The following is a 26,348-nucleotide window of genomic DNA, read 5'->3' on the forward strand; positions in this document are numbered from 1 at the left end:
GAGATATTCTTCTGAGGGATCTCCTCCCAGATCTGGATTAAAGCATCAGTCAACTCCTGGACTGACTGTGATCCAACTTGGCATTGGGGCATTGGTGGATGGAATGAGGCTTGATGTCCCAGATGTGCTCAATTGGATTCAGGTCTGGGGAATGGGCAGGACAGTCCATAGAATCAATGCCTTCATCATGCAGGAACAGCTGACACACTTCAGCCACTAGAGGCCTAGCATTGCCATGTATCAGAAGGAACCCAGGGCCCACTGCATCTGCATATGGTTTCACAATGGGTCTGAGGATCTCATCCCAGTATCTAATGGCAGTTAGGGTACCTCTGGGTAGCACATGGAAGGCTCTACGGCCCTCCAAAAAAATGCCTCCCCACACCATTACTGACCCACTGCCAAAATGGTCATGCTGGAGGGTGTTATAGGTAGTAGAATATTCTCTATGGCGTATGCAGACTCTGTCATGTCTGTCACATGTGCTCCAAGTGAACATCCTCTCATCTGTGAGTGCACATGGTGCCAATGTCAAATCTGCCAATCTTGATGTTCTCTGGCAAATCAATTGCCCTGCATGGTGTTGAGCTGTAAGCACATCACCCACTTATGGATGTTGCACCTTCATACCACCCTCATGGAGTCTGTTTATGAAAGTTTGAGCAGACACATGGATGTTAGTGGCCTGCTGGAGATCATTTTGCAGGGCTCTGGCGCTGCTCCTCCTGTTCCTCCTTGCACAAAAGAGGAGGTAGTGATCCTGCTGTTGGGTTGTTGCCCTTCTACAGCCCCCTCCACATCTCCTGGCATCTGCTCCATGCTCTGAACACTGTGCTGACAGACACAGGTACCCTTCTTGCAACAGCTCACATTAATGTGCCATCCTTGATGAGCTGCACTACCTGAGCATCTTCTGTGCATTGTAGACACAGACTCTTCCTACTGTACCTCTAGGGGTGAGAGCAATGACAAAATGCAAAAGTGACCAAACAACAGCTAAAAAGGATGAAAACTAGAAATGTTCTGTAGTCCCCCTTTGCAGAGCCACACCTTTATAGGGGTTGTCTTGCTAATTGCCTATTATGTCTACCTGTTGTCTGTTCCATTTGCACAACAGCAGGAGAAATTGATTCACATTCGGTGTTGCTTCATAACTGGACCGCTTGAATTCACAGACGAGTGATTGATGTAGAGATGCATTGTGTTGTTTAAGTTTTCCCATTATTTTTGAGCAGTGTATATTATATATATGCAGATAACATATTATAAGTTTTAAACATACATTAGAAAATTTAAATTCATCCTGACTTCACAAAGGCTTTGGAATCATTGCTTTCTATGACCAGCTGCCGCAGAGTCACATGTAGAAGATAATTAACACTGAAGGATTGTTCTCTAATCTGATATACTGAATTACCAGTTGAACATAATCGTTTAGATAATGAAAATAATTGAATAAAGGAATGGTTGATGATGAAATGCCAAACAATCCTATTAAAAGACGAGAAGGAGCCTGTTAGGATTATCCCAGCATGACTTTTATCTGCAGTACAAAGTAGAAACACAGTCTAATCCTGAGGTGACCAAGGGTGTAAAAAACGTTGTTAGCACAGTTTTGCTGTATTGCGCAGAAAAGCAATAATGAAAGTGTATTTCTCATTTTACAGAATTTTAACCATTATAGTTTATCTTCTTTTTAATGACACCCCCTGGAATATTTATGACTCTCGCTTTGTATTATATAAGGAATGTCCAACCCACACTGTCATCTGGGTGCCATAGAAGCAGGGGTGTACTTTCTACAAGTGCTGCCAGTTCAGCTGTACAGGGCCCCGTAAGGGATGGACACCCAGTCACGATGCAGGTTTCTCTGATGCTGTTGTGATCATTCCACTTTCTTCCCTTGTAGATTCTTTTTTGCAACTAAAGGCAACATGCATATCTGTATACTTTCACGTACAGTTAATTAAGTATTCAATGGATTAAAACTCACAACTAGTGATGAGCAAGTATGCTCTTTGCTTGGGTGGTCTCCAAGTATTTGGAAGTGCTCGGAGATTTAGTTTCTGTCGACGCAGCTCCATGGTTTGCGGCTACTTGACAGGATGAATACATGTTAGGCAATTTCCACATGTATTCAGGCTGTCAAGTAGCCGCAAATCATGGAGCTGCGTCGACAGAAACTAAATCTTCCAATTAATCGGAGACCACCCAAGCAACGAGCATACTCGCTCATCACTACTCACAATCTTTAGTATGGCAGGCAGAAGCTTTATCAGTGAGCTTCAGGCTGCACTAGTATGTGAGGATTCTATTTCAATCTAAAGAGTTAAATGGTATTCTTCTTTACAGGCATTTTGTACTGACAGGTAAAGATACATCTCCATATACTAGTAAATTTTTATATATCTGTACATTAGGCATAAAGTCAAGTGTTTTTTTTTCCAAACATATTACTAATAAATAAAAACATTAATACAATTATAATAATCTACACTATTTAATATACTTGTCACAAACCAGTAAATAACATGGATATACTGTATCTGGTATCACTGTAATCGTAACAACCCGTACAAAATAGTGAAGATTATTTACGGTGAGTGATGAAAAAAAAATATCATGATTGCTATTTTTTTACTTTATTAATTCCATAAAAAATAACACAAATGTAAGTCTTACAAATGACACTTAGATGAATGAAAAAAAAATCGACTGGTTATCCGAACAAGTGCCACACAAGAATGTGATTATGTATTAAGTGTATTTTATTCATACTTGTCTACATACTTGTACTATGTGCATGAGTGTGCAATATGCAAATACATGTGTATTAGCAATTGTGCACATTTTATCATTCTGTGCCTAATGTGAATATGTATGTATACGTGCATGCGATACACGGGTATCCAGACTCAAGTCTTGCATAGGGTCCTGTCAGAGTCCACCTCTGCATACAGGCATACTATATATGTCACAGCATATTTTAAAACACCCGCTTCTTAAGGCCCCATCACACATAGCGATCTCGCTAGCTGAGTCACAATTTTTGTGACACAACAGCGATCTCACCAGCGAGATCGCTGTGTGTGACAGTGATCAGCGACCGGCCCCCCTGCCGGTATCGCTGATCGCTGCAGGAAAGGCCAGGACTTTTTTTTGGTCGCTGGTCTCCCGTTGGCCACCACGCATTGCTGCGCGTGACATGCGGGAGACCAGCGATCTGCTGGTAACTAATGTACACATCGGGTATCCAAGGAACGTGCGTCCCTTAGATACCCGATGTGTACGTTAGTTACCAGCGTGCTGATGCAGGGAGCTGGTAACTAACGTACACATCGGGTATCTAGGGATGCACGTCCCTTGGATACCCGATGTGTACGTTAGTTACCAGCTTCCTGCATCAGCGCGCTGGTTACTAACATGCACAGCGACGCCGGGCGCTGGGCGTCGCTGTGCTGATCGCTGGTGAAGCTGTCTGTTTGACAGCTCACCAGCGATCACATAGCGATTCACCAGCGATCCTGACACATTGATATCGTTGTCAGGATCGCTGGTGAGTCGCTATGTGTGACTCCAGCCTTATACTGATCTCATCATTAGGGCTCATACTCACTTGCGAGAGATTCGCACGAGTCTCGCATGAAAACCCGGCACTGCCTTTGGCTCTCAGACCGGAGCGCTCAGCTGCATAGAAATACATGTAGCCGCACGCTCTGGTCCGAGTGCTGGCAGCAGTGCCAGGTTTTCATGCGAGAGACTCGTGCGAGTCTCTCGCAAGTGAGTATGAGCCCTTAGAAGCAGACCACGTGACTTCTGTGGACTCCGTCATGGTTGATCAATTCATGCTATTTTCTCCATGGCAGCTTTCAACCAGAACAGTTCCTGTCATGAGATTTCTGGAGACTTCTCTCAACACAACTGCATTGTTAACAAATAAAATTTATGAAGGATAACAAAAAAAATTGTATTTTTTTTAATTTCATGCTCCAGATACCGCCTAGTGGACAAAGAACCTATGTGCACGATAAACCAATGTGCAATATCTGCAATATGAAAGTGCTCAGAAATTCCTAATTTACTGACTGAGTACGAGTGATCGATAACTCACCCTGGATGCAGCTGTTTGGCCTACTGCACCATGACCAGGTGTATATATGAAACGTAGATTACCCTGTAGTTTGCAAGTCCATGAGGACAGGGTCCGCTCCCCTCCATACCTGTCGGTCACAGTTTATTTACTGTATTTTATATATATTTTATGTATGTCTTATCTATCCTTGCCATGTACAGCACCATAGAATTAATGGTGCTTTCAAAAATAAATAATAATGTAATTTATAGATGCTTGTTGACTGGCTGAATGCATTTAACATCTGAAAACAATGAATTATATTTAGTTATGCCCAAATGAGACTGAAATAATAGTAACTGTCATTTTTCCCACTCCCTATAGTGTCTGCAGTATATGACTCAACCCTCAACTTTAAAAATAATGAAAATCCTACCCTACTTGGGATATTAAATGGGAAAAAGTACCATGCGGACCTTTACGTAAGGTAAGAATGAAAGGAGATCTTTAGTATAATATGACTATTGCTATTTAGATTATTATTTATGTATTGCCATCATCATATTGCTTTACAAAACGGTCAGGTCTGAGTCCTGCTCTGTCTCCCTCTATTCTGAGGCCTTCTGGCATATAGCAAGATAGCGAGGTAAGATACTAGAGATAGAACATCCTCATTGGGTGCACCCTGTCGCCTTGGGATCGCCTTTAATCCTTTTTTTTAATCAAAATACCATATGTATGGTACTCTATTTTTTACATATACTAATACCATGTAAAACTAAGTACCCTATGTTTTTGTGGACTTCTTTGCCATTAGACATCGGATCCCAGATATCAAGGTACCATTTTATTCAGCTTCCTATGACATACATGCCCATATAGATGACTTGGAGGGTTAATCCCACTGACAAATTCACTTTAATGGCCCCGTCACACAAGTTTTGTGACACAACAGCGATCTCACCAGCGAGATCGCTGTGTGTGACAGTGATCAGTGACCGGCCACCCTGCCGGTATCGCTGATCGCTGTAGGAAAGCCCTGGACTTTTCTTTGGTTGCTGGTCTCCCGCTGGCCAGCACGCATCGCTGCATGTGACAGGCGGGAGACCAGCGATCAGCTGGTAACTAACGTACACATCGGGTATCTAAGGGATGCACGTCCCTTGGATACCCGATGTGTACCTTAGTTACCAGCTCCCTGCATCAGCGCGCTGGTAACTAATGTACACAGTGACGCCACGCGCTCGGCGTCGCTGTGCTGATCGCTGGTGAAGCTGTCTGTTTGACAGCTCACCAGCGATCACATAGCGACTTACCAGCGATCCTGACACGTTGATATCGTTGTCGGGATCGCTGGTGAGTCGCTATGTGTGACTCCAGCTTAGCAAAGAGAACTGTATTTGATCTTGTTCATTTTAATAACTGCTGACGTACAGAAACGGATGCACTATGGATTGCATTGGGATGGCTGTCAGATGAAAAATCAGCCATTTTATCTGGATGAAAATCAGGTGATTTTTGTATACGCTCCTGAGAACTTAATCGTATTCTAAGTTCCAACGTACAGAGAACTTTTCGGATCAGTCACATTGTGAACATGACTGGTTCCATGTGCAGGCTCGGTGCCTGTCTACATTGCTGATGGATTAAAGAGTTGCCTGCTGTTTAAATTGGACCAGTATAGAGCATGTTTGGATTTTCTTCACATGGACCTAAGGTCCTTATGAAATGTATCCCATGTGCACTAGCACGTTGGCTAACATTGGTCCGAGTGCTGCCCAAAATGTTGTAATAATTTTAAATGTCAGGGATCTAAAAAAGTTGTGTTTATTAGAAAAACACATCATGCACTACTTTTAGAACTTTTAAGATGGAGAACATTAAATTCTGGAGAGAATGTTAAAAAAAATGGATACATCAATAAGTGATCTTTATTGCATCTTTATTTCAAAATGGCTGTCTCATTATCTCCCTAGAAAACGGCCCATTAGTATTGCAGGTGTGTGACACTGATACAGTTTGATCCGTGCAGGTTAGGTCAGTATTTTTTATCTTATGATGCATCAATCACAGAAAGATAAAAGAAAAACTTTACACTTGTTGTTTTGCCTTAAAAACAAAAATCCAAATCACTGACTAAATCTGCACTGTGTAAAGTGGCCCTAAAAAATATAATTTGCCAATGCTAAGAATGCTGAACAAAATGTTCACTCTTGGTTCTTGTTCTACAGAAAGTCTTACCTCTACTTACCTTTTCTCCAGGCGGATCCCATTAGAAGAAATACCTGAAAATGAGCAGGAGTGTGCCCAATGGCTATACAAACTCTACCAGGAAAAAGTAAGAATTTCCCTTTTGTTTTCCTTTGCTGCATATACTGTGTTTTTCAGATTATAAGATGCACTTTTTTTCCAACAAATTTGGGGGGGAAATGGGGGTGTGTCTTATAATGCTGATGCACCTTACTGGTACTGTTGCTGCAGGCCACAGACTGAGATGAGGGGGTATCCGTCGCTGCTGCGGGTGTCTCCCGGTGCTGCTGAAGCCATGGAATTGCGGGGGCTCTTGCCTATCAGAAAAGCAGAGCCCCAGCAGCACTGGACACGCGCAGCAGCACACCGCACATCGGAACACCCCCTCATCACAGCCTGTGGCCTGCAGCATCACCTCACTCCTGTCTCCTCCAGCAGCAACCCTGGGACCCCGCTTCACCGCAGCCACCAGCCCCAGTGTAAGCAATAAAACTCATGGATTATAAGAAGCACCATTTTTTTTTTTAATTTTTCCCATTTTTCGCCTCAAAATTTGGGATGCGTCTTATAATCCAAAAATACGGTAATTTCCTTTTCATTGAAGAGACTTTTTATTAGCTGATTTACATGCACATTTTATATGAAACTCCCCAGTCTGCTGGTGGAAGTAGTCTTCAGATGTACTGACTGTGGGACCAATTCATTAAGAATGGAGGTGTGCATGCCATGCCAGTCTTAATGATGGGCATGCTGGTGTAAGATGTGCCTAATTCAATAAGTGGCGCAAGTTACACTTCAACTTTTGAAGAATTTGTTGGGTAGGCTTTGCCTCGTCCTATTCCAACTCCACCCACTTTGGCAGAGCTGGCCAAATCTGGCATACAAACGCCAAAAATTGCTAATTTTTGCCCCACCTCTATGAAGTTTATTGTGAAATGTCTATCCTAAGTGTGCATGCTAGCTACATTACAGGAAAACAGTTAACTGCTAATATTGTAGACTCAGAACAAACACTGGCAGACCATTAATGAGGAATGCAGTTACTACCAAAACTGTTACTTAAGGAGGAGTTCTCCCTCCGCCCCCAAGCAATCAGGGAGTAAGGAGACTGCAGAATCATGAGCTGCTCAAGAGACAACTGGAGAACACTATTTTCATGTATTATTTCAAACTCCGAGCTAGCAATCCCTAGAGTTGACAAGTGGGTATCCCTCGGGAGGGACATACCAAAAGGGCACAGCACTAGTGACACACAACTGAAATAAAAGAAGTCAATAGAAGATTTGAAGTGTTGCTAAGACACCTGACAAAATTATAATAAATTCTTCATATTATACCAAACACATATGTGCTTTCCCAAGTCATGAAAGGCGGTGTGATCCTGTAATTTTAGGATCACTTCAGCCTCTCTAAGGTTTCAACCTTTCATCTGGTGGAAAGCAAACCCCCTACTGCTTTCCAGACAGGCATTGACTGTGGACTACATGCGCCATTTATTTTTGGGAATGAGCCACAGGTGACTTAAGGCCCCCCATACATTTGACAAACCAAACGGGCTTGGCCGACACTTTAATGTGTAATGTGTGGGGCCTTCATGCTCTCCCCGACAAAAGATATCGGGGCAGGTAACGATCCAGTAGGTCTGAATTTGGACTTCTAATCCTTATAGTCTTGTCGAGATAAGCCGCCACAGTGGCTCTCTCGTAGAGAACACAGGAGCGCTTGTCAGAACGAGTACTCCTGTGTATAGAGGCATCAGTAGAGATAGCTGATGGCTTAACAATTGGCCCTTTACCCTAGAAGCCCTGTATTATTTACAGTCGGCTGCGAGAGTGACAACCAAGAGACAGCAGAGGCAATTTGAAAGTGAAATAACACAAAGATCTAGAGATCATAGAGGGATAGTCTTACTTAACCACTGGATACACTTTATTTGGAGAGAATATAGATCTGGTAACTCCTGTTCACCATTTTTGGCCTCCTGCATTCTCAATACAGTTCAATGGAGAAGTGACTGCTCTTTCTCGCATCTCTCTCCATTATTGATAGTCATGGGGAGACATAACAACCATAATCTTCAAAGATGATTACCGAAGATGTCAGAGATTGCTAATTTGTTTTGAAAAGTGCTGGAATTAATACTGCTTTGAACTTATGTTAGTATTGGTTTGTTATTGGTTATTTTATTCATTTAGGATGCTTTCCAAGAAGAGTACTACAAGATGGGAATCTACCCCGGCACTGCTACTGTACCTCCCCGCAGACCATGGACCTTACTGAACTGGCTATTTTGGGCTTCTTTGCTATCTTATCCTCTATGGAAAGTGCTTTGTAACATGATCAGCAGTGGATCATACTTCACATTGGCGATGTTTGCACTGCTCATGATTATAGGTAAGTTATCAGTGTTAAACATTACAAATCACATCTATTTCCATTGGGGAAAGCAGACTAAAATAATGATCAAATGTGATATAGCTCTCCAGTGCAAAAAGATTAAGAATGGGGATACAAGCAGGTGCTGTTACTCCTTTTAATATAACCGTACAAGGCATTTCAAGGTCGATCCAACCAGAAGTTTCATAAGTCTGGGTCATTCCCAAGGTAACAAGAGACAACCCAATCAAATGGGAGCTTGACACTTAACCCCTTCACCACAAAGCCTGTTTTCACCTTCATTTTACAATTCTGACCACTGTTTCTTTATGAGGTCATAACTCTGGAACGCTTCAACGGATCCCGGTGATTCTGACATTTTTTTCTTGAGACATATTGTACTTTATGATAGTGGTAAAATTTCTTTGATACGACTTATGTTTATTTGTGAAAAAAAAAACGGAAATTTGGAGAAAATTTGGAAAATGTCACAATTTTCAAACTTTTAATTTTCATGCACTTAAATCCGAGAGTCATATCACACAAGAAAGTTAATACATAACACTTCCCACATGTCTACTTTACATCAGCACACTTTTGGAAACATTATCTTTTTTTGGTTAGGAAGTTATAAAGGTTAAAACTTGACCAGCAATTTCTAATTTTTGCACCAAAATTTGCAAAACCATTTTTTTCAGGGACCACCTCACATTTGAAGTGACTTTGAGGGTCCTATCTGACAGAAGATACCCAAAAGTGACACCATTCTAAATACTGCACACCTCAAGGTGCTCAAAACCATATTCAAAAAGTTTTTTAACACATCAGGTGCTTCACAGGAATTTTTGGAATGTGGAAATAAAAAATAAACATTTACTTTTCTTTCACAAAAATTTTACTTCAGACCTAATTTTTTTTTACTTTCGCAAGGGTAACAGGAGAAAACCGATCATACATTTTGTTGTGCAATTTCTCCTGAGTGTATGTTGTCCATTCCTCCATGCAGATCTCCTCTAGAGCAGTGATGTTTTGGGCCTGTCACTGGGCAACACGGACTTTCAAATCCCTCCAAAGGTTTTCTATGGGGTTGAGATCTGAAGACTGGCAAGGACACGCCAGGTGGCCACGCCAGGACCTTCATATGCTTCTGCATGCGGCCTGCGTACCCTATCTTTAACATTGGGTATGCATGCGTCGTTTTCATGTTGGAATTTTATGCGGGCGCCGCACTGTCAAAGCGATGCATCGTCAAAACGACGCATGCAGAGGCATCCGCATACATCCGCACGAGCTGCTTACCCAAAGTTAAAGATAGGGTATGCAGGCCGCATGCAGAAGTATGCGTACGTAGGCAGACCTGTCCGGAGGAGGTGCGGCCCTGGGCAGAGCTTTACGGACGAAGTCCGCCGCAGTCGCAGCTCCTCCATATGCAAATGTGAACCAAGCCTAACAGGTCTGTGAGAGCCAGAAATCTTGCATGTTTTTATATTTATGTTAAATACTTATTTTCCACCATAATTTGCAAAATAAATCTTTCCAAATCAGACAAGGTGATTTTCTGGATTTGTTTTCTCATTTTGACTCTCATACTTGTGGTCTACCTATGTTGTAAAATACAGGCCTCTCTCATCTTTTTAAGTGGAAGAACTTGCACAAATGGTTGGCTGACTAAATACCGTATTTTACGCTCTATAAGACGCACTTTTATTTCCCCCAAATTGGGGGGAAATGAGGGTGCGTCTTACAAAGTGAATAGTGAAAAAAATAGGGAAAAAAGTGAAAAAATAGTTCTTACTGAGGGGTTGGCGGTGGCTGCGGAGAGGGCTGGCAGAAGGCAGGGTCACCGGTGCGGCAATGCAGCAGGCCTGGAGCTGGGGGTGTCGGCACGGTCATCGGCGATGTTCAGCTGTATGCGAGCGGCATAATGCAGGCCGACGCCATTGCACTTCCGATATCAGGCTGCGAGCTTCCGGTTTCCAGACTGGGCGCCTGTGTCTACCACATAGAACTTTAAGAAAATGGCCACCGAACCAGCGCATGCGCAGATGGAGCTCTCGGCACCAAGATCTCGGGAGATGAAATTTCAGCGCTGAAATATCCCAAGATCTTGGTGCAGAGATCTCCTTCTGCGCATGCGCCGACCCCGGCGTCCATTTTCCCAGAGTCCAACGCACAGGAAATCCATGGAACTGCTGGGACTCCACCAAAGACCAAAGACAAACGCAGCAACACCACCGGGCAGCACTGCCTGACACACTCGCAGCAGCGCCAGATACCACCGTAGCATCAAAGTCACCGGGTTAGCAGCACTGGGAAGCAGCGGCGCGCCACATGTCGGAACACCCCCTCATCACAGCCTGTGGCCTGCAGCATCACCCCACTCCTGCCTCCTCTAGCAGCCACCACCCCGGTAAGCAAAAAGACACCTGGATTATAAGAAGCATCACCATTTTATTTACAAAAAAATTTCCTATTTTTTCTTCAAAATTTAGGGTGCGTTTTATAATCTGATAAATTCAATCCTTATAATCTTATAATCCTTTTTTTCCCAACTGTAATTAGCGGTTGCCTAGTCGCATTTGGAGAGCCCCTGATGTGCCTAAACAGTGGAAACCCCCCACAAGTGACCACATTTTGGAAACTAGACCCCTTATGGAACTTATCAAGATGTACACTCACTGGCCACTTTATTAGGTACACCTGTCCAACTGTGTGTTAAGACTTAATTTCTAATCAGCCAATCACATGGCGGCAACTCAGTGCATTTAGGCATGTAGACATGGTCAAGACAATCTCCTGCAGTTCAAACCGAGCATCAGTATGGGGAAGAAAGGTGATTTGAGTGCCTTTGAACGTGGCATGATTGTTGGTGCCAGAAGGGCTGGTCTGAGAATTTCAGAAACTGCTGATCTACTGGGATTTTCACGCACAACCATCTCTAGGGTTTACAGAGAATGGTCCGAAAAAGAAAAAAAATCCAGTGAGCGGCAGTTCTGTGGCCGGAAATGCCATGTTGATGCCAGAGGTCAGAGGAGAATGGGCAGACTGGTTCGAGCTGATAGAAAGGCAACAGTGACTCAAATTGCCACCCGTTACAACCAAGGTAGGCAGAAGAGCATCTCTGAACGCACAGTGCGTCGAACTTTGAGGCAGATGGGCTACAGCAGCAGAAGACCACAATGGGTACCACTCCTCTCAGCTAAGAACAGGAAACTGAGGCTAAAATTTGCACAAGCTCATCGAAATTGGACAGTAGAAGATTGGAAAAACGTTGCCTGGTCTGATGAGTCTCGATTTCTGCTGCGACATTGGGATGGTAGGGTCAGAATTTGGCGAAAACAACATGAAAGCATGGATCCATCCTGCCTTGTATCAACGGTTCAGGCTGGTGGAGGTGGTGTCATGGTGTGGGGAATTTTTTCTGGGCACTCTTTGGGCCCCTTGGTACCAATTGAGCATCGTTGCAACGCCACAGCCTACCTGAGTATTGTTGCTGACCATGTCCATCCCTTTATGACCACAATGTACCCAACATCTGATGGCTACTTTCAGCAGGATAATGCGCCATGTCATAAAGCTCGAATCATCTCAGATTGGTTTCTTGAACATGACAATGAGTTTACTGTATTCAAATGGCCTCCTCAGTCACCAGATCTCAATCCAATAGAGCATCTTTGGGATGTGGTGGAACGGGAGATTCGCATCAGGGATGTGCAGCCGACAAATCTGCGCCAACTGTGTGATGCCATCATGTCAATATGGTCCAAAATCTCTGAGGAATGCTTCCAGCACCTTGTTGAATCTCTGCCACGAAGAATTGAGGCAGTTCTGAAGGCAAAAGGGGGTCCAACCCCTTACTAGCATGGTGTACCTAATAAAGTGGCCAGTGAGTGTATATTGAGCACCTTGAACCCACAGGTGCTCCACAGGAGTTTATAACGTAGAGCCGTAGAAATAAAAAAATAATCACCAATACTCCATATGTGGTTTTAAACTACTTTTGAGGCACAGTGCAAAGCTCAGAAAGGAAGTAGCGCCATATTACAGTGCAGATTTTGCTGCACTTGGTGAGGGTGCCATGTTACATAGACAGAGCCCCTGAGGTGTTAGAAAAGCAGAATCCCCATAAGTGACACCATTTTACTAATTAAACCTCTCTTTGAATTCATCTAGGGGTGCAGTGATTATATCGACACCAGAGGTATGTCACAGACTTTTATACCATTGGGCAGTGAAGAAAAAACATTTTTATCACCAGGTTTGTGTGTTAGCCCCAAGTTTTACATTTTCACACTGGGAAATGGGTAAAAATGGCACCAGAATTTGTCCCACAATTTCTGCTGAATGTAGAAATACCCCATATATGGCTGTACAGTACTACTTAGGCATACAGAGTGACTCAGAAGGGACAGAGCACTATTTGCCTCCTAGAGCGCAGATTTTCCTAGACTAGTTTGTGAACGCCATATACAGAGCCCCTAAGTGCTAGAAAAGCAGAATCCACCCTCAAGTGACCCCATTTTGGAAACTATAATCCTTTCAGAATTTACAGATGTAGTGATGATTTTGACTCCATTGGTGTTTTCCAGAAACAGGCAGCAGTGGATGTTGCTGAGTGAAAATTGCCGTTGTAGTGACCAGTACACTGTAGTGACCAGTACACTGTATTGACCAGTACATTGCAGTCACCAGTACATTATTCCCAACTCATGCTCCTTGAAATTAGGCGGGCTTTTATCACCACAGAAATCCTAACATGTGGGTGCTAAATGATGTTTAGGCACACTGGTGCTCAGAAGGGAGGGGGGCATTTGGATTTGGTAGCGGAGAATTTGCCAAATTTCTTTTGGTGGGTGAGGAGCCATTTCACTTTTCTTTTATAGTCACTTTTCCAGAGCGTTTGTGCTACCAGTTAAGTGGAAGCCCATATATTTCCGTTAACAGATGAGGGACCTGAGTGAGGGCTTTCTTTTTTGTGGATTGAGTTTAAGCTTTTATTGGGAACATTTTACATAAAGTTTGGGATCACATTTATCTGGCGCTCAACGCTGAGCACTTACTTTGGGGTTTCCATCTGAATCTATGAGTGACGTGACAGATGAAACCCAGAGGGATCCATTCACTACAATGAGGCAGCACATTTACTGTGGACTCTGTCTGGCCTCTGTTCAGCGGTGTCCTTTTCAGAAGTGCGCAAAACTGTGGCCAACGTTACTTTTATGCAATCCTAATAAGGTGGACACCGTCGGATCACAGGTCAGACGGTATGAACAGTGCCTCCATCTGCCTCATTTTAGGGAATTTTCTGCCGGGGGTTCTGACTAAATCACAATTTCAGAGATTTACATGGAAACCCCGGTGTAAGCGCTCGGCGCAGAGGGCAAAATAAATGTGCGCCAAGCCTTATTGCGATTTTTAGGAGGCAGAATGGAAAAAATCAACAGCAGGTGAAGAATTGTTTTTTTTTTTTACGCTGTTCCTCATGCGGTATAAGTGATTAGGCAACTTTATTCTTCAGGTCGGTACAATTACAGTGATACCAGATTTATATCAGGTTTTTATTTTTGGCAGGTGTCACACACTAAAAGACGCTTTTTATTGCAAAAACTAGTTTTTGCATCACCATATTTTGAGAGCTATAATATTTTTATATTTCGGCCAACAAAGCCATGTGAGGGCTTGGTTTTTGCGTGACGAGCTGACATTTTTCTTGGTACCATTTTCGGGGCACATGACGTTTTATGATCGCTTTCTATTCTGATATTTTTGGAGACAGAAAGAACAATTCAAGAATTGATTTTTGTTTTTTATACCATTCCGTGTGTAGTAAAATTGGTAAGATAGATTTATTCTTTGAGTCAGTAGGATTGCAGCAATACCTCATTTATATTTTTATGTTTTGGCACTTTTACACAACGAAAACTATTTTATAGAAAAAAAATTATTTTTGCATCACTTTATTGTGAGAGCTATAACTTTTTTATTTTTCTGCTAATGGAGCTGTATGGCGGCTTGTTTTTTGCAGGACAAGATGACGTTTCAGCGGTACCATTTTTATTTACATCCATCTTTTTAATTGCGTTTTATTGCACCTTTTGTTCAGCGGTATCATGATAAAGCATTGTTTTTTGCCTCTTTATTTTTTTATGGTGTTCACTGAAGGAGTTAACTAGTGGAACAGTTTTATAGAGCGGGCCATTACAGATGCGGCGATACCAAATATGTGTACTTTTGTTTTTTTTTATTTACATAAAAAAATGTATTTATTGGAAAATATTTTTCTTTCTTTAACCCCTTTCTGCCATATGACGTACTATCCCATCCATGTGCCCTGGGACTTAATTCCCAGGGACAGGATAGTACGTCATAGCGATCAGCGGCGCCCACGTGGTGAGCGCCGCTGATCGCGGCTGGGTGTCAGCTGATTATCACAGCTGACACCCGGCACTATGTGTCAGGGGCAGTCACGGACCGCCCCCGACAGGCTAACCCCTGGCACACTGTGATCAAACATGATCGCAGTGTACCGGGGGTTTAGGGAGGCATCGGGAGGGAGGGGGCGCCCTCCGTGCTTCCCTGAGACACCCACAACAGCGCAATATGCAGCGCTGCTGTGGGGGTCTCCTTCCCTGCAGGTCCTCTAATCCAAAATGGTGATGGGAACCTTCGAGGGCCTGCAGGGAGCTGGCTTCCTCAGTGCCTGCAAAGTGCAGGCACAAGGAAGCCTGCAGCACTGCCTGTGACAGATCGCTAATAAAAAAATAAAAAATATTCCCTAATAAATTCATTTTTTGGAAATAAAAAAAACAATAAAAGTACACATATTTGGTATCGCCGTGTCCGTAACGACCCGCCCTATAAAACTGTCCTATTAGTTAACCCCTTTAGCAAACCCCTTACAAATAAAAATAAAAAACAAACCAAAAAACAATGCTTTATCATCTTACCGCCAAACAAAAAGTGGAATAACGAGCGATCAAAAAGATGTATATAAATAACCATGGTACCGCTGAAAACGTCATCTTGTCCCGCAAAAAATGAGCTGCCATACAGCATCATCAGCGAAAAAATAAAAAGTTATAGCTCGCAGAATAAAGCGATGCAAAAATAATTATTTTTTATATAAAATTGTTTTCATTGCATAAAAGCGCCAAAACATAAAAAAAGACATAAATGAAGAATCGCTGTAACAGTACTGACCCAAAGAATAAAACCGCCTTATCAAGTTTACCGCACGCGGAACGGTGTAAACGCACCCCAAAAAGAAATTCTTGAAATGCTGGTTTTTGTTCATTCTGTGTCCCAAAAATCAGAATAAAAAGCGATAAAAAAATTTCACATGCCCAAAAATGGTACCAATAAAAATATCACATGACTCGGTGGGTCAAAATATGGAAAAATTATAGTTCTCAAAATGTGGTGATGGCAAAAACTATTTTTACAATAAAAAGCGTCTTTTAGCGTGTGACAACTGCCAAATATAAAAACCCACCATAAATAGTAAATCAAACCCCCCTTTATCACCCCCTTAGTTAGGGAAAAATAATAAAATTAAAAAAATGTATTTATTTCCATTTTCCCATTAGGGTTAGGGTTAGATCTAGGGTTATTGTTAGGGCTAAGGTTGAGATTAGGGTTAGGGGTGTTTTGGGGTTAGGGTTGGAGTTAGAATTGGGGGGTTTCCACTGTTTGGGCACATCAGGTGCTCTCCAAACGCAACATGGCATCTGATCTCAATTCCAAGCTCTGCCATGTGCCCAAACAGTGTTTTACCCCCACATATGGGGTATCAGCCTACTCAGGACAAATTGAAAAACAACTTTTGGGGTCCAATTTCTTTGTGGAAAAAATATGATTTTTTTATTTTCACGCCCGGGCGTTATAAACTTCTGTGAAGCCCTTGGGGGTTCAAAGTGCTCACCACACATCTAGATAAGTTCCTTTGGAAGTCTAGTTTCCAAAATGCTGTCATTTGTGGGGGGTTTCCACTGTTTTGGTACATCAGGGGCTTTCCAAACTCAACATGGTGTCCGATCTCAATTCCAGCCAAAAAAGTCAAATGGTGCTGCTTCCCTTCTGAGCTCTGCCATGCGCCCAAATAGTAATTTACACCCACATATGGGGTATCAGCGTACTCAGGACAAATTGCACAATAACTTTTAGTTCCTGTTACCCTTGGGAAAACAAAAATTGGGGGTGAAAAGATCATTTTTGTGGAAAAAATATGATTTTCTAATTGTACAGCTGTACGTTATAAACTACTGTGAAGCCCTTGTGGGTTCAAAGTTCTCACCACATATCTAGATAAGTTCCTTAGAGGGTCTAGTTACCAAAATGGGGTCAATTGTGGGGGTTTCCACTGTTTAGGTACGTCAGGGGCTCGCCAAACGTGACATGGCGTCCGATCTGAATTCCAGCCAATTTTGCATTGAAAAAGTCAAACGGCGCTCCTTCCCTTCTGAGCTCTGCCATGCGCCGAAATAGTGGTTCCCCCCACAGATCAGGTATCAGCATACTCAGGACAAATTGTACAATAACTTTTGCAGTCCAATTTCTCCTGTTACCCTTGGTAAAATGAAAAAAATTGGACTTGAAGTAATATTTTTGTGAAAAAAAGTTAAATGTTCATTTTTTTTAAACATTCCAAAACTTCCTGTGAAGCACCTGAAGGGTTAATAAACTTCCTGAATATGGTTTTGAGCACCTTGAGGGGTGCAGTTTTTAGAATGGTGTCACTTTTGGGGATTTTCTATCATATAGACCCCTCAAAGTGACTTCAAATGTGATGTGGTCCGTAAAAATAAAATGATGTTGCAAAAATGAGAAATCGCTGGTCAACTTTTAACCCTTATAACTTCCTAACAAAAAAAAATTTTAGTTCCAAAATTGTGCTGATGTAAAGTAAACATATGTGAAATGTTATTTATTAAGTTTTTTGTGTGCCATATCTCTGTGATTTAAGGGCATAAAAATTCAAAGTTGGAAAATTGCAAAATTTTCAAAATTTTCGCCAAATTTCCGTTTTTTTCACAAATAAACGCAAGGTATTTGAATGAAATTTTACAACTAACATGAAGTACAATATGTCACGAGAAAACAATGTCATAATCAGTGGGATCCATGGAAGCATTTCAGAGTTATTACCTCATAAAGGGATAGTGGTCAGAATTGTAAAAATTGGCCCAGTCATGAACGTGCAAACCACCCTTGGGCGTTAAGGGGTTAAGGATTTTTTTTTTTTTTTAAGTTTACACTTTGTAATTTTTTTCAAACTTTTTTACATTGTCCCATGATGGGACATTACTATATTAAGTCAGATCGCTGATCTGACACTGCATTGCAGCGTGTCAGATCAGCAATCTGAAAGGCAGGGAAGGAGGCTTCTCAGGTCCTGCTCTCAGCAGGCGCTCACAAGCCACCTTCCCTGCAGGCAGGACATGGAAGGACCTTGCGGCCATCTTGGTGCCAGGGGTCTCCATGGAGACCATCAGGCCAACACGATTACATCGCATTGGCCTGATGGAAGCGTGCAAGGAGCACCCTACATGCACGATGCCTCTCTATGCCGCTGTCACTACTGACAGCAGCATCAGAGAGCTTAAGCTGTCACAGTCACATACAGCTGACACCCGCAGGCGATCGCCATGGTGCTCAGAGTGAGGCCGCGCGATCATGCCGGTGTAGATATACTGCTCTTTGCGGGAACGCACCTCTCGCAGAGCTGTATATGTATGGCACGTGTCGGGAAGGGGTTAAAGATGACTTGTCTCCAGATCAGAAGTCTCCAGTTTTTTTCTCTTATTTCATCCCTGCTGCTCCACCAAGAATTTCAATTTTTACTTTTTAAAAATCCGCAATATGGTTCCAGAGATATGGCCTTTTTATTTTATGCTAGTTTTTATGGTCTTTACCAAAGGTGAGGTTACTCACAGGGTAATAATGAAATGCAGCCTAAAGACAGGTCCCTAGAAAATCCCATAAGCCACACTCCCTGATATAGATCATAATACTTATCACTAAATAAAAATGCCCAAATCTCTGGAACAGTATAGAGGATTGGAAGAAAAAAATTTAAAAAAACTCCGGGGAGCAGTGGGAATAAAAAGGAGGGCAACAACTGGCCACTTTTGACATAGTGACAGGTTTTCTTTAAGTAACACACATAAAATCTTACAATATAATGTGTATGAACTACACAGATGCTTCACATACACAACAATCACAGGAAAGTCCACAAAATGACCCTGCAATATCCAAATCATTGAAAAAACTCAGCTACTGGTGATGTACAGTATGAGCACGTGCCATGTAACCCGTTATTCTGGGAGTTGCCATACATGTGCATTTCTGCCTTGCAAGAGTCATACCTTGCTTGTGGCAAGTCAGAGACTGGAGTAAGATTTTTGACATAATGACAAATCGCTGCTTCCGATAGGTGGCGCTAGAGTTCTAGTGCCAGACTTGTGAGCAACCTCACACAGAAATGGTCTCGGGAAGCATTTAGCTGGGTAGTGACAGATGGGAGAGGTCCTGGAAAAAGTGTGAATGAATAACGTTGTTGGTACAACTTGTAGAGTAAGAAAAAGAGAGGAGCCAGTGGAAAGTGAACTTGAAGTGCGAGAGAGAAGGGGATCAATACATTAGGGCACTGGGAGAAAATTTACTGTGCGATATGGTTAATGCTTTCTGTGAAAATAAGTGGCCAGATCGTCAGTGCTGAGGTGGGCGATAGGTTGGAGTTTAAATATGCTGCTCCAATTTGGAGGGTGTGGGGTTTGTTATCCAGTAATTGACCCAGACCTTTAAAGTGAAAGGTCATGCTATGCAAAATACAGGCAGTATGAATCAGACACTGACTCGTTTCAGTCAATGCTGTGCTTCAGAGAAGATATACATTTAAAAGCCAATAAAACATAACTTTTAATAATATATATAAAAGCTACCAAAAGATAAAGTGAAATTAAAAAACACACTAAATCAATTGCCACAGACTATAACACGGAGTGTCTGTATATTTTCCACACCAGATCACTCAGAGTATATACCACAGTCTAAACATGAATGGTTACCTTATCAGAGGCATATACAGCCTCTATCCCATTTAGGTTTTAACAAGGAGGAGACATCAAAAAACAATAATCCATAAACACTCTGAGTAAAGGAAAGATCTCACCCATGCGTCTGGAAGATGCCCAAAATCAGATGTCCATCAGAGTCAGGTCAGGAAACAAGGCATTACCCTAGTCAAACCCTGTAGGAGCTAGCAGACCTGACACCCATGACTCCCGCCCTAACAAGGGCAGTCCACATCTGACCCTCATACAATTAGCCCTACAATGTCCCTATGCATCCCAACGCGTTTCGTCATTTGATGACTCTTCAGGGGATCTAGTTGCACATATTGGATGCAAAACATAGTAAGTAGGCTACCTCCTAGGTGACAATATTGATGTCTCCTCCTTAGATATGAATGGGTTATTTCCTAGTTAAAACCTAAATGGGATAGAGGCTGATAAGGTAACCATTCATGATTAGACTGTGGTTGTTATTCACATTGCCTTTTATCTAGTAATATTTGTCTGTCCAGGTTTCTCTACTTTTGGACATAGAATAAAGTCACATGTATATACTCTGAGTGATCTGGTGTGGAAAATATACAGACACTCCGTGTTATAGTCTGTGGCAATTGATTTAGTGTGTTTTTTAATTTCACTTTATCTTTTGGTAGCTTTTATATTTATAATTAAAAGTTATGTTTTATTATTTCTCTATTGCTGATTCACACTTCTATATTGTGAGAAATTGTGGGGTTTTATTCCACTAAGTGCTGTATTTCACATTTAAAAGCCAGCCAGGGACTATGCCATTTGGGTGACTGGTCAAGAGGCCGGTGCCTGGTAGCTTTTCCTTGTTTTGCTGCCTTTGAGTGATAGGGCTTTCCCTTTGTATGTGTGTATAAGGAGGGACCTATCACTCATAGCGAGTGGGGCAGTGAGATGTTGTCTGGGCCCAGACTCTTGGACAAGTCATGTCAGTTTCATGATCCCTGCGGGCTCTTAATTGTAGGTTTCCTGGGATATGCCGTAACATTTCAAAGTTTGAAATGATGGAGACCTACTTTGATTCATGTTCTGGTAATGAAGCCCACTCACCTGCTATTAGCTAGTGCAGGGATCCATATCCCAATTTCTTAGCAATAAATCCAGTTCGAACCAGTACACAGTAAAAAATACTTTTATTCCAGCTTTGTTAAAACCTTCATAAGATATATGGATATGTATAACCTCCAATCTGTGGTACAGCAAGTACGGCTGAAACAATTAGATGACACGTTTCCAACTTTATTGGATTATATTCATAACCACATGTAGCATCAAACAGAAAAGGAGTTATATGCTTCCAAAAATGGCACACCCCCTACCATAAAGACCTAAACGGCATACAATATGTCATTATATGCAACTATAAAAACAAAACAGTCATAGATTTACAAAATGGCTCTGGAAAAACTCTCTCATAAAGTTTTATTGTACAGTACACCCTAAGGGAAGATCTTTGTAGATTATTCTCTACTGAACAGGAATCGCTCCCAATCCCCCATTACCTTGTGAACTCTTTCCAAAGCATGAAATACAAAGCCCCCAAGATATATCAGCCCCGGTTATGGGGAAAGTACGCAATAAGAAGGATGTATTAAAATGTTAAAATGCCCCCATAACGTCTCTTATGGGGGGCATGGTGTGTGAAATAAATGAAAAAAATATAAAAGCAAAAAAGAGAAAAAAAAAAAGGGCTGCCCCAATAAGGAAAAATATATGTGCAATACCGGTATATAAAAATAGTTAGAATGGACAAAAATTAAGCATCTAATGTTCCAGAAAAAAAAGAGGCAAACATTTGTAGAATTTCCGAACAAGAATTTGTTTTTTTAGAGCCGTTAAGAGTGCATGTACAATAAAACCCCAAAATGTTTCTGGTTGTAAATACAGGAAAATATCCCAGTCCTGAACTGGTTGACAGAGCCAGAATAAAGACTCAAACATGCTGCCTGTGGTTCGGGCAACAGCTATCAGGTTTCTTTTCAATGAAAGTACTGATCATTGTTGAACCTGAAGAGGAGGTCGGACCGATCGTTAAAAGTCGTACTGTTTTATTGGAATAAACGGTTTAGCTTTATTAGAGGAGTCTGGAATTGGTTTTATTGGAAGTGACTGCACCATTGCTAATCCCACTTGTTTCTGGATGCATTGGAGACCCCTATCAGATTGGATTGTCTGAGGTCCATCCGGTAGGGCCTGTGGGGTGGGGCAAAGGTCACACTTATCCTACATGCCACATTATATAGTTGTGCCTGGATTAGCACAACTAACAATTTGCCAATGGCAACTAGACCCTAACTAAAGATTCTTTGATTAAAATATAACTTTTATTATTGAAAAATTATATCATAATGAATAAAGTGCTTATTTAAAATTCCAGTGTCTAGATTGTTTAATTTCTTGCCAGTTAATTAGCCACTGGGGTAGGCAATTCCTTCCCTTCACAGTGGAATATCTATGCTTTCCCAATAGCTGTGGATTTCCTTGCGGGTAAGTTATTTAATGCTTCCCCTCTCAATAGGATCAGATTCCAGCGAACCATTTCACGATTTAGTTTGTATTCTGTGGAGGAAGGTATTGTTCAATTCTTCCCCTCTGTAAGGTTTCAGTGAAAGGTTCACTGACTATTAGGTAAAGCGTGATTACTTCCCTATATGTAAAGCATAATGTAGGACACTAATTCAGTATTGACCATTTAATTAATGTCTGGCTAAGGGTGGCTGCGGACCACGACTTAGTAAATATTACCAATATAGACAATTTGTTCTAAAAACTTAGCCAGCTGCCTCCCTGACAAGTTTCGCCATTGCTGGCTTCTTCAAGAACTGTGGCTGCAATTGCAATATATAACACTGCAATTCTAAATAAGCACTTTATTCATTATAATATAATTTAATTTCAATAATAAAAGTTATATTTTAATCAAAGAAACTTTAGTTAAGGTCTAGTTACCTTTGGCAAACTGTTAGTCCCTACGCTGATTCCTGCTGAACAGTCTTCAATAATGGATTAGCACAACCACCCTTGGCGACCATTACCTATCTAGAGTAACTGCACTATATACACAATTGAACTATAATAAACCAGTTTGTAAAAATGCAGTTCTTTGACAAAACAGTCTGAAAAAAAAATACAAGCTGTATGAGATTTCTAAAATCTCAAAATTTGCTGGTACTGTGAGACACAGCTGGAAATTTGCCTTAAAAAAGCTGCAAAAACACAACGTGTGAACATAGCCTTAAAAGGGGTTTTCACCACAAAGTACATTTTATCTAATAGATCTTGGAATAAGTAGTTCTACATTTGGATGTTGAAAAAAATGAATGTTCCTGTGTTGAGATAATCTTATAAATGTGCCCCTGCTGTGTACTGTGTAATGGTTGTGTCTGACTGTGCAGGAACATGGTCCGATCATACCGCAGCTCCTGGGAAGGGGAGGAAACAAGAGAGTATACAGGTATTACAGCACAGGATTGAAAAGGATTCTTTTTGGGAGGTAAAACATTTTGCTGCCTGTTTTTAAACAATGTTTTTACCTTAAAAAAAATCAGCTGTGCTCCCCTGCTGTAATGTCTGTATACTCTCTTTTGCCTCCTCCCCTTCCCAGGAGCTGTGGTATGATCAGACCATGTCCTGCGCAGTCAGACACAGCATGGGTGCATTTCTAAGATTATCTCAGTACAGGAACATTTTCTTTAACACATCCAGATGTGGAGCTTATTATTCCAAGATCTATTGATTGAAATTAACTTTGAAAAAACCCTTTAAGGAGTAGAGGAAGCAAAACATGATGAAATATGGCAGAAAGATGAGAAATAAGCAAATGTCACAGTCCAGAAAACCAGCAGAAAATGCATGTAAGCTAGAGGCACCAATAGAGGCATGGCAGTAAGAAAATGTAAGGGAAAGGTTAAAGGTTTTTCACACATGTATGACTTGAGTGTCATTATTTACTGAGGTGATAGAAGGAACAAACAATTCATTAAGTTGCATATTCATTAATTTCAGTTTCTGTCGGAGTGCGCCGGATGATCGGAGTAACTGAAATAGACAGAGGCTCGGCTTATGGAAACAATGAAAACAAGAAGAAGCAAGCCTAACAGTATTTGCTCCTCCACAGACTACAAAGGGAACCATTTTGAACATAAACAGGAGAAAATCCAGCTTGATGAACTTGGATTTCCTCCTGTTCATGTGAATGCCCTACGCTGTGACGCAGCATTTCCTGTGCTCCTACGGATGTCTATTACGGTGAGCTGGACCCATTTTTGAACACTGACCCAAGGCCTTTTGGATTGAGAGCCTCCTGCATTGTCTTACGGTGCTTCTAATCCTCAAGTACGTAAAGATCCAAATCATTTGTGGTGTCAGACAGGACTGAAGAAACCTACCAATGTATTTTATTTTCAAACTGTGACTGCTCCATTTTGTGGAAACACTGGAAAATCATCCATATGTGGCGCTAGCCTAGGACAAATAGAAAAATAAAACCATGATGAATCTTAGTCGCTTCTCTCTTTATTGCTTTGGATCTCAAATTATTAATTTAGGAATAATTTTATCAATTAAACTCTTTATGGAAACCCTGAATGAATTCACACATCCATGTTAGTTTTCCATCCACAAGAGAAACATTCCTGTAATGTTAAGATATGATTTTGCTGGCACACTCCAGAATCTCCCATTGTTACACTACACAGTACTCCACTACACGGACTTTGCTCGTGACAGAAAAATGAAACGGACATTACTGTGATATGCGCTGATCCGGCTTCACTACGGTAGCTCTTGCGAAGTTCTAACCCCAGCAGAAGCTGAGAAATGGGTTTCTCCTAAACGGTGTGACATAACCTCACGATTAGTTGTGGATGAATGCTAGCGACACGCTGGATAAGATGAGACCATGTGCGTGTTTATACGAGGTACCCTCTGCGAGATATAGTTATTATAAGATTTGTAGTTAGATTGTAACTCCAAGAGTAGGGGGCTGACCCTCTCCAGACTGCCCCTTTCATGATGGGACAAATCCAAAGCTTTAAGGCATTTCCTTCAAAAAATCATTCTTTCGAGCGGGAGGTTTGATGCCAGAAGGACCCCCCAGATGCAGGGCGACGTGTGGCTGCTGCCCCTCCCCCGCCACATGGTTAGCCTACAGACCATCTAAGCAACTGTAAGTGTTCTATGTTAATCCCTTTTATTTTATATTTGCATTGTACATATCTAATGTCTCAACTTTGTAAAATCATTTTATCTTTGTAATCACTGCCTTCCTTTTGGGGAATAAATTATAAACTTATTAGCTCTGTCTCCATGCTCTAATAAACAAGCTTATGTGCCTTTAGGATAATTGCTACTAATTTGGGAGTTGGCTACGGACCCCCTTAATCAACTCATTGATTAAATGAAACATAGCTGGTGGCAGCGAAATGTGATCTGGGCCCTGGGTACTGCTGGCTGTGACAGAAAGGGATTTTATAAGCTACTGTAATTGGGTGGCTGCGGCTAGAGCATTTTTAATTCCCTCACTGCAGCGTGCCGGGTGGCCAGACCTCATTGAAGCAGCCGGCCGGTGGCCAATTATCCCAGGTGTAATTCCCTGACTGACCTGAGGGTAAGGGGGGCGCCAGAGAGCTGCGAGTTCCAAAGTTTAACTGAAAAGCTTTGTTAAGTATTGTGGGCAGTGGTGGGACAACCAAAATAACCCCCCTGCGATAAATTGTTAGGGCAAGACTAGCTTGCTGTTGTTTTTATCACATGGTGCCAGTGGTGGGATAATTAAGATAATCCCCCTGCTCCTGTGATAGCTGTGTGTCAGCAGTGCATTGCATCCCTCCGTCTGTGACATACCGGTGTCAGCGGTGGGTCTGTGACAATTCCGCTATGTTTCTAGAGAGATCCCAAACTCGTTCTCTCCTGGCTTATGGAAGTACCGTCCTTTATGCTGTACATATGATCCAATAACGTCATGAGACAACCCCTTTCCAACCTACACCATAAATTTATGCTGCTGCCACACTGCAAGAATAAGAATGAAAAAATAGGAAATATGGCAGCTCTCTTGACATTACCACTGTAGCCAATCAATAACTTCAGCAGCGTTCACATGTGTGTGGTTGGCATTACAGTACATCACTGCAAATTTTCTATCATACTCATGACGACAGCAAGACACTATAGTGAAGAATATAAATATATATATCTGGCAAATTAAGAGACCACCTCAACCTCACTGGAAACCTCTGGAATGTAATCAAGAGGATGATAGATAGTCACAAGCCATCAAAGAAGAACTGCTTAAATTTTTGCGCCAGAAGCAGTGTGAAAGACTGGTGGAAAGCATGCCAAGACGCATGAAAGCTGTGATTAAAAGTCATGGTTATCCCACAAAATATGGATTTCTGAACCCTTCATGAGTTAAAACATTAGTATTGTTATTTCTAAATGATTATGAACTTGTTTTCTTTGCATTATTTGAGGTCTGAAAGCACTGTTTTTTTAATTTTGACCATTTCTCCTTTTCAGAAAAAAAAACCCAAAATTTATTGTTTGGA

General features: G+C 41.7%; 1 protein-coding gene across 4 annotated transcripts in view; it reads left to right on the plus strand.

The window, feature by feature from the left end:
- AGPAT4 (1-acylglycerol-3-phosphate O-acyltransferase 4) overlaps positions 1-24,302 on the plus strand; it is a 186,207-nt gene extending 161,905 nt beyond the window's left edge. For all 4 annotated transcript variants that reach the window (XM_073560179.1, XM_073560178.1, XM_073560180.1 and 1 more), the window contains exons 6-9: positions 4,457-4,559; positions 6,335-6,410; positions 8,518-8,716; positions 23,806-24,302. In XM_073560179.1, coding sequence (XP_073416280.1) covers positions 4,457-4,559; positions 6,335-6,410; positions 8,518-8,716; positions 23,806-23,897 — 470 coding nt within the window. In that variant the 3' untranslated portion in view covers positions 23,898-24,302. The remainder of the gene's footprint in view (positions 1-4,456; positions 4,560-6,334; positions 6,411-8,517; positions 8,717-23,805) is intronic.
- The last annotated feature ends 2,046 nt before the right edge of the window (positions 24,303-26,348 follow it).

This window comes from Dendrobates tinctorius, unplaced genomic scaffold (assembly GCF_039654945.1).
Source record: "Dendrobates tinctorius isolate UK_male_01 unplaced genomic scaffold, ASM3965494v1 ptg000293l, whole genome shotgun sequence".
NCBI classification, from domain to species: Eukaryota; Metazoa; Chordata; class Amphibia; order Anura; family Dendrobatidae; genus Dendrobates; species Dendrobates tinctorius.